This window comes from Alligator sinensis, unplaced genomic scaffold (assembly GCF_000455745.1).
Source record: "Alligator sinensis unplaced genomic scaffold, ASM45574v1 scaffold239_2, whole genome shotgun sequence".
NCBI lineage: Eukaryota > Metazoa > Chordata > Crocodylia > Alligatoridae > Alligator > Alligator sinensis.
Window position 1 is genome coordinate 959,499 of NW_005842279.1, and position 8,492 is coordinate 967,990.

An 8,492-nucleotide genomic window follows, 5' to 3' on the forward strand; every position below is an offset into this window, starting at 1 on the left:
GGCCCAGCCAATAATGGGGTACAAATTTGCATGAGAGCGGCGGGAACTCCTTTGCACCGGGGTTTTTCTCTCTGCAGCTGAGAATTGCAACGTGCAAAGAAAGTTCCATGTGGCGGGAAATAATTCTGTAGTGCCGAAGCACACACACAATCATTGGGTAATGACATACACAAGCATCGAGACTTCTCCGATGCAGTGGAATTCCAGCACACTGGAGCAGACTCAATTAATCTGGAACTTAGTTGGGGATTAACTGAGTCTGCTGGAGCATGGTAGCTGCTGTGCTCCAACTGCCTTCTGTGTCTTATGTATCAGCATCCCTGCACTTAAAAATGGTGGTGGGGTGCTTGAACCCTTGCCACTATTGAACAAGGTTTAGTTCAAGCACGCCACTGCCATTTAAGTGTGGGGACACTGATACAAGAGACACAGCAGCAATTTAGAGGGACTCTCAGAGCCACTCTAATTAAAGCATTGCTCTCCCCCGGAGCATGTATAAGAGTGCCCAATGTGATCAAGTGGTGGTTCCTACCTTCAATATTTTTTGTCAGTCACTATATACACTTACTATAAAGTAGGGGTGTCAAACTCATCCGGTCCCTGTGGGCCAAATGTGCGATGTGAGACCAGAACCCGGACCACCTGGATCAGGTACCGTACTATACATAGTACCCACTCCAGCATGCACTCTGCACATGATGCCTGCCCCAGCAGCTCTGGGACTGTGCCCCTGCTCCAGCCAGTTCACTGAAGTGTGGGTCTCAAGAGCTGCTAGGATGAACACCGTGTGCAGCATGTGCCTTAGAGCAGGTGCTGCACGTGGTACAGTCCAGCCAGGGCAGCAACCATATGCAGTGTGGTGCCTGCCCCAGGCAGCCTGGGATCTGTGCTACACGCCCTGAGCAGGACTAGACCATACATGGTACCTGTTCCGACTGCTCCAGGATTTGTGCCACACGTGCCACCCAATCCTTTCCTGCAGGGCTGGACTGGTGCATGTCATGTCCCATGTGCATCTGGTCAAACCCAGGGGCAGTACCAGAGGCTAGATGGCAAGGCTCCATGGACCAGACCTGGCCCATGGGCTATATGTCTGACACCCTTGTTATAGAGCTTTTAATGAAAGAAGAGGAAGGCAAAGGGCACAGTGGGATCCCTGCATGCTTACCACAGCTTCACCAGACAACAGTCCATGGACCACTGTTTAGTAGCCTCTGGATAGAGTATACCTGATGACTGGACCCAAAGGATAAAGGAAAAAGAACAGGTCAGAAGGCCTTGGAACTCTATTCTAATAAGGCAAAAGTTAGTCAAAGTATTTAGGAAGCAACTAGAACCTTTTAGTCTTCCTAGATCACTTACAAACAAGTCAGTTCTTAAGAACAATTACCCCCATGTAAAACACAATTCTCTTGACTGCCACACTCCTTCTGGGTCAAGACTTTGTTTTCAGGATAGTTACAGGTTATGCATTACATAATTTTACACTGCTCTAAGGAAGAAAAGCAAACAGATTTACAAATGGCCTTGCTTTACATTATTTGGAAGGGAGAAAAGAAAAAAAAAATCTTTCAAAGGACTACAGCTTCAGACAAGCTGAAGCCTTCACTTCCACTATTAAGAGGGAGAGAGACTCTTGGGAAGACAGAAGAAAGTGTTCCACTGGCTCTCTAGTGTCCAGGGCCCAAAACAGCAGCATACCTGACAACACTGACCTACAGCCTCTCTCAGGACCTTGACTTTCAAAGGAAAAGAATGAATTTTACATAATGTGGGAAAGTTTCTTAACAACTGTTTCTTGTCCCACTCCCTTATCAGTTGGCTTTTAAGATTCAGTTGGGACTCAGTTCTTCCTGGTACTCATCTCTGGCAGTATGAACTATTAAGCAAGAAGTGCATTGTCTCTCACAAAAGGACACAAGGTTTAAAAGCTCCTTTCTTTGATTTTTACCAAGACTTCATGAAAATTAACAGGCACAGCTTTAACTTAATATACATAACTCCCAGAAATATGCACTGACTAATGACAATAAACCCAAGAGAAAAATAAGTCTCTTCTCTGTAAAGAAAGTGCCTAGTGCTGAAGCCAAATCATAGTCTGACGTACACACTATGAACAGAAGCACTTCTGGACAATTCTGCGCAGTAGTTTGGAGAATTATTCTCCAAACCAGAATTTGCCAAATTCCCTAGCAACATTTTTGAGTGATTGAGATAAGAACTAAAATTACAGGGGGAAAAAAAATCATTCCCTTAAATTATTATTCTCATTCATACTGTTCCTACTTTTAAACTTTCTGGGGACAAAAAAATTCTCTCACAATGAATCAGTCTTTTGCTCTGAAAACAAATAATATTGTCTATTCCCTTAATGACCAATCTAATCATTGCAGACTAGCCAGAGTCCTCTACCCATGTAAATCCTGGGAGACCCGGAAAAGGAAAAGAACTTGGCTACTTTCATAGATTTTTCTAATAAATCAAACTTCTAGGGGTGCACCGATAGAGATTTTTAGGGCCGATACCAATAGCCTATTTTTAAGGAGGCATATTGGCCAATACGGATCCGATACGGATCCGATTTCTGATACCAACCTGGCAGCTTGGAGAGCTGCATGCAGCTGGTAAGTCTGGTGTGGTGGAAGGGGAGAGGGGAGGGAAGGGGTGGGGCACAGATCAAGGCCCCCGTGGTGTGGTACGAGTGAGACTGGGGCTGGGGTTGGGGCAAGCGCTGCCCAGCCAGGGTGCGGTGGGCATGGGACAGAGCTGTGGCTGGGTTGGGGGGGGGGGGGAGGGGGGCTCCCACTGCTGCACGCCACTCACCCAGGAAGACATGGGGGGGGTCATGTGCCACCGGATCTGTGCAAAGTGGGGCAGGGCAGGCTGGGCTGGCCCAGGAAAAGTCCCATGCAGCCCTGGTCCCAGCCCACCCTGTGCAGATCCGGGGGCACATGCCCTCCTGGACGAGTGGTGGGAGCAGTGGCAAGAGCCGCTGGATAAGCGGGCAAGTGCCAGACCAGCGGCTCCCAGATGAGCAGCACGCAACGGTAGGAGCTGGCTCCCCCTCGCCACCCCGACAAGCTGCGGCTCCATCCCACACCTGTTCTGCCCCAGCTGGGCAGCACTTGCTCCAGCCCTTGCCTCAGGTCCAGTCCTACCTCACTTACTAAGACTTGTGTGCTGTCATCCCTCCTATATGGTTCAGAAATATGGACTACATATGCTAGGCATATCAAGAGACTGAACAACTTTCACATGAGATGTCTGTGTAAGATCCTGAAAATAAAGTGGAAAGACAGAATACCCAACACAGAGGTACTGCAGTGTGTAGGACTGACACTCAGAAACCACTATCTAGCAATGGATTGGTCATGTCAGGAGAATAGAAGACTGTATGCTTAAGAATATTTTGTACACTGAAATTTAAGATGGTTCTAGAAAGCAGGGTCACTCTCTAGGATGGTACCACAATGTGCGCAGAAAGGATATGAAGTTATTCAACAACAATGTAGAAAGCTGGGAGAAGCATGCCCAATTTGGAGGGAACATCAGGCACTGGCTGCAGCTCAACATGACACAGCTTTGATTCAGAGGATGGAAGCAAAGTGAGAAAGGAGAAGCAGTATGCTATACATTTGGACCCCAACTTAAGACAGCACATGGATCTGTGAAACTTGTAACAAGCTGCGTTGCTCTTGCCTTGAGCTTGTCAGCCACAAACGGCTCATCAAGCTTCTTATGAGAGCTGACCCAGGGGAGCAACGGCTGCCTACTACATCTGATAACCTGTGTGGGTTATGGTCAGATCATAAATAATATAGAGAATGCAGGCAAATTATGGGCAGACCCATTTTAGGAAACAGCTAGAACAAGGGTGAATGGGTTTGTAAGGAAGGTTGGAATAGCATACTTGATACCTACTAACCCCAGGACTAAAACTCAAATATCTGTGATATGCCCCTTCAGTTTAAAGGAACAGACATGTTTTGTATCTGTCATAGTATACTACTTAAAAGTTCAACCACTGTAGCTTAAGTTCATTTCAAAGTATTGTCAGACTCAATAAACCTCAACTAACATTACTTTCAAATGAACTTTACTAGAATGGCTGAACTGTACACAAATAGGGATGCAATACATGCATAGTGTATACTGAACTATAAGTTTGTATTGGCTACAAGGCATACCTCCATGACCAACTGCATCTTCAGTTTACCAAGCTCCACTAATAAGAAAGCATCAGAACCTTGTCTGCCTCGGGTTTGGAGTAGAATGTTTGTGTTTCCATTTCATTGGCATAGCTGTCATTCCTCTGTCCCAAAAGCAAGTCACTTTCCTTTCACTTGAAACACGCCAAAGTGGTAAGACTTCTTTGAACTGAACGTATTTACTGTGCCTGCTCAAAAACGGGGTTGGTTTTTTGTTTTTTGGGGGTTTTTTTGATTATTCAGAACGTTTTAATCCAGTTTCTTTTTGTCACAACCCAAAAGGTGTGATTTTTATTTGTGTGTGCTTCGGCACTGCTAAATTGTCCCCGCTAAATTGCAGCTTCCTTGCACGGTGGAGTTTTCTGCTGCAAAAGAGAATCCCGGTGCAAGGGAGAATTTCCCGCCGATTTGAAGCTTTCTTTGCAGGGTGCATTTCTTTGTTGCAGCACAGAAGTGCTCGTTGCAAAGAGTTCCTGCCATTTGTATGTAGATTTGAGTCCCATTATTGGCCAGTTCTAAATTATTCACACGTGGCGGCTAGTGATTGGCCTGCTAGCTGTATAAGAGGCTTGAGTGGTTTCCGCCCAAGTTGGAGAACTCCACGAACAAGGGAGGAGGAGACTTCACGCTGTGTGAAGATCTCCAAGCGCTGCGGATCCTCACGGACCCAGTGCATTTGAAGCAGGCTATGGAGATCTGATCAATCTCTAGCCTCTCCCCGTCGCCGATAGAATTCCTAGACGTACCCCACCCGCGCGCAAAAGAACTGGACCCACGGAGCCTAGCAAACTTCGTGTGAGTTGGTTCAGAGCTCTTCCGGACGAGTACTTTCTTCGGCTGACGCGACGGGCTCGCGTGTTCAGAGCCTTCAGCCGGATTGGGCTAGAGTTCACGAGTCTAGAACTCTTGTCCGCCTCTTTCCTTTTTCTTCTCTGTAACTGCAACTGAAGCAAGCTTTCCAGCCTACACCACTGCCATCTCGGTGTGAGTAAACAATCTTTTAAACTACCGATACGCGTCCGTGCCTAATTCCAGAGCGGAAGCCACCCCTCTCCGCCCTCGCGTGCCCGGGCTGCTGGCCACAGCCTGCGTGCAGCGCGAAAATGGGCTCGGGGCTCGCCCGGCCCGCACACTTTTAACAACTAGCCAACATATGTCTTGATCCTGCAACAAGCAGAAACAACTACCTAGGGAATTCCTTGTAAAAATCAGGAACTTCTTTCCACATAAATTTGAAGTTTCAAATTATGAGCATCTCACAGCATGAAAAAAAAAACTGGTGAAATCATAGAGAATCATAGAAAATTAGGGCTGGAAGGGACAATGTAATGCAAGAGAAATATTTGGATTTAGACCTGCATTACCTGCAGCAGGCCAGTCCAACTTCTGAACAGCCAGGACTGCATGCCCCACTGGCTACAGCAGCCTGGTCTACATATGAGGGGTGCAATGGGCCCCCCAGGCTGCACTCCTTCACCCCAGTGTACTACATCTGCGAGCAGGCACTACCCCACCCCAGGGCACTATATGCATGGGGACAGGCACCCCTACCCCAGTGTGGTGCAGCATCCCACCTCATCTCCAGCTCCCTGCAAGCTCTCCTTTGGCATGTGGGCCTCAGGGCTGGAGCTCCCCCAGCCGGGCCGGCTGCAATGGGCCAGGGCGCACCGCCCCTGGGGCTAGACCAGGTAGCAAAACCCAGGTAGGGCGGGGGGGCGCCGCACCAGAAGCGGCTCCGCTCCCGCGCCAGCCCCCCCGCCCCCGCGCGAGGCCCCGCAGGAACACGGAGGCGTCACCTCTCCACGCTGCCCTCCAGGCCACCGAGGCGCACAGCCGCCCCACCACCGCCATGCCTGCAACCCGTGTCCCTCTCGGCCACCGTCGGGGGCGCCCGACCCAGTGCCTGACGTAAAGCCACGTTGAAAGCGGGAAGCCGATGCTCACAAAAACCGCCTCGCCCCTGCAGCAGGAGCAGAACCAGCTGCTTCAGCACGGACCCACATCATCACCCCCACCGCGCCCGCCGAAGCTACAGGCAATGCGTTGGACACCCCCCATGAAGGGGCGGGCCTTACATTAGGCCCCCAGCCTGCCGTACTGCCTGGCTTGGGCACGTGACCGGGGTGGGCGCGTGGTTTTGTGACGCAGGCGGGAGCCGAGAGGGGAGCGGGTGCGCGTTGCTTCCCAGCCTCGTTGTCGCCGCTTGCCCGGCCTTAGCTCGCTTTCGGCCAACCTTAATCGGCTGCTTCTAGCTGGTCGGTGCATTAATCCTCCTACGACTTGTACCAATGCAAAAATCTAGAATGCTTGGTTCCAAAATGATACCTTTTATTCGACCAAGTGAGAAATTGCAAAAAAAAAAAAATTTTTAATCTTTTTCTGCAAGCTTTAAATTTTTTTCTTTGCAATTTCACAGTTGGTCGAATAAAAGGTATCATTTTGGAATCAAGCATTCTAGATTTTTGCGTTTCTTTTTGTCTCAGACCAGCATGGCTACCACATACATCCCTATGAATTTCATATATTCTTACAACCCACTTTTGGGTCAAAACCCATGGGTTGATAAGCTGATCTAGTCCAACTCCCTGCCTGAGGCGGGATCATCCCTACCCAAAGCATCCCATACAAATCTATAGTCTAATAAACTCTCAGATTGCCATTAACCCCGACAACACAGATCTAACCCCCTAACCAGCCATAGGTGAAACAGGGGAACCACAGCAGCCAACATCCCACTTGTATAACACATTGTTAATATATGCTCAGGAGGTCCCAGGTAGAGGGCCACACTGCTACAGAGGAAGGCAGAACCCCCCATAGTCTGTACCCATCTGTCTCTGTGCTAAATTCCTTCCTGGCTCCAAGCATGGCAGTTGGTCTGACCGTGGGCACAGGGACAAACCCCTCTAGCCAGAAGCCTCTGGGTTTTAGTGCCAACAGGACCAAAGGCATGGTCAAAATCCCCAGCCTTGGCTGCAGCCAATACCCAATGCTTCTCAGGGATGCTTAAAAACACCCTGACACATGTAACGGAAAGGGGCAGCCAGCAAACCCCAGAAACCTGAGAAATACCCACAGTAGAACATAGGCAGAGCTATGTCTATATCATTCCTGTCTAGTGGCTATCCAACCTCTTCCTGAGCACCTCCAGTGATGAAGTCCATAACTTCCCTAGGCAGTCTATTCCCCTGCCTCAGTCTTCCAGTAGCAAAGAAATTTTTCCTGATATCCAGTCTAAAACCAACTTTGCTGCAACTTCAAGCCACTGGTCCATGTCATGCTCTGCAACAAGAGCAGCCTAAGGGACAAAAGGGGAGCACATAAAAAGTGGAAACAGGGAGAGATCACCAAAGATGAATATACCTCCTCTGCTCGTGCTTGTAGGGAGGCAGTTAGATGGGCCAAAGATGCCATGGAGCTGAGGATGGCAACCCAAGTAAAAGACAACAAGAAATTGTTTTTTAGATATATTGGGAGTAAAAGGAAGGCCCAGGGAGGAATAGGACCCCTGCTAAATGGCCAGAAACAATTGGTGACAGACAGAGGGGACAAGGCTGAACTCCTCAACGAGTTCTTTGCCTCAGTGTTCCTAAGCGAGGGGCATGACAAGTCTCTCACTGGGGTTGTAGAGAGGCAGCAGCAAGGCGCCAGACTACCATGTGTAGACCCTGAGATGGTGCAGAGTCATTTGGAAGAACTGGATGCCTTTAAGTCGGCAGGCCCGGATGAGCTCCATCCAAGGGTGCTGAAGGCACTGGCCGACATCATTGCAGAGCCACTGGCGGGAATATTTGAAAGCTCATGGCGCACGGGCCAAGTCCCAGAGGACTGGAAAAGGGCCAACGTGGTCCCCATTTTCAAAAAGGGGAGGAAGGAGGACCCGGACAACTATAGGCCAGTCAGTCTCACCTCCATCCTTGGCAAAGTCTTTGAAAAAATTATCAAGGCTCACATTTGTGAGAGCCCGGCAGGACAAATTATGATGAGGGGAAACCAGCACGGGTTCGTGGCAGGCAGATCGTGCCTGACCAATCTAGTTTCTTTTTATGACCAGGCTACGAAACGCCTGGACACAGGAGGAGGGGTGGATGTCGTATACTTAGACATCAGGAAGGCCTTCGATAAGGTATCCCACACCACACTGGTGAACAAGTTAAGAGGCTGTGACTTGGATGACTACACAGTCCGGTGGGTGGCGAATTGGCTACAGGGTCGCACCCAAAGAGTTGTGGTGGATGGGTCGGCTTCGACCTGGAAGGGTGTGGGCAGTGGGGTCCCACAGGG

At 49.3% G+C, this 8,492-nt stretch overlaps 1 protein-coding gene across 1 annotated transcript in view; it reads right to left on the bottom strand.

Moving 5' to 3' along the window:
- MRPS5 (mitochondrial ribosomal protein S5) overlaps nucleotides 1-6,205 on the bottom strand; it is a 114,088-nt gene extending 107,883 nt beyond the window's left edge. Inside the window, exon 1 of the mRNA XM_006027957.3 lies at nucleotides 6,005-6,205. Coding sequence (XP_006028019.1) covers nucleotides 6,005-6,059 — 55 coding nt within the window. The 5' untranslated portion in view covers nucleotides 6,060-6,205. The remainder of the gene's footprint in view (nucleotides 1-6,004) is intronic.
- Nucleotides 6,206-8,492: the final 2,287 nt, after the last annotated feature.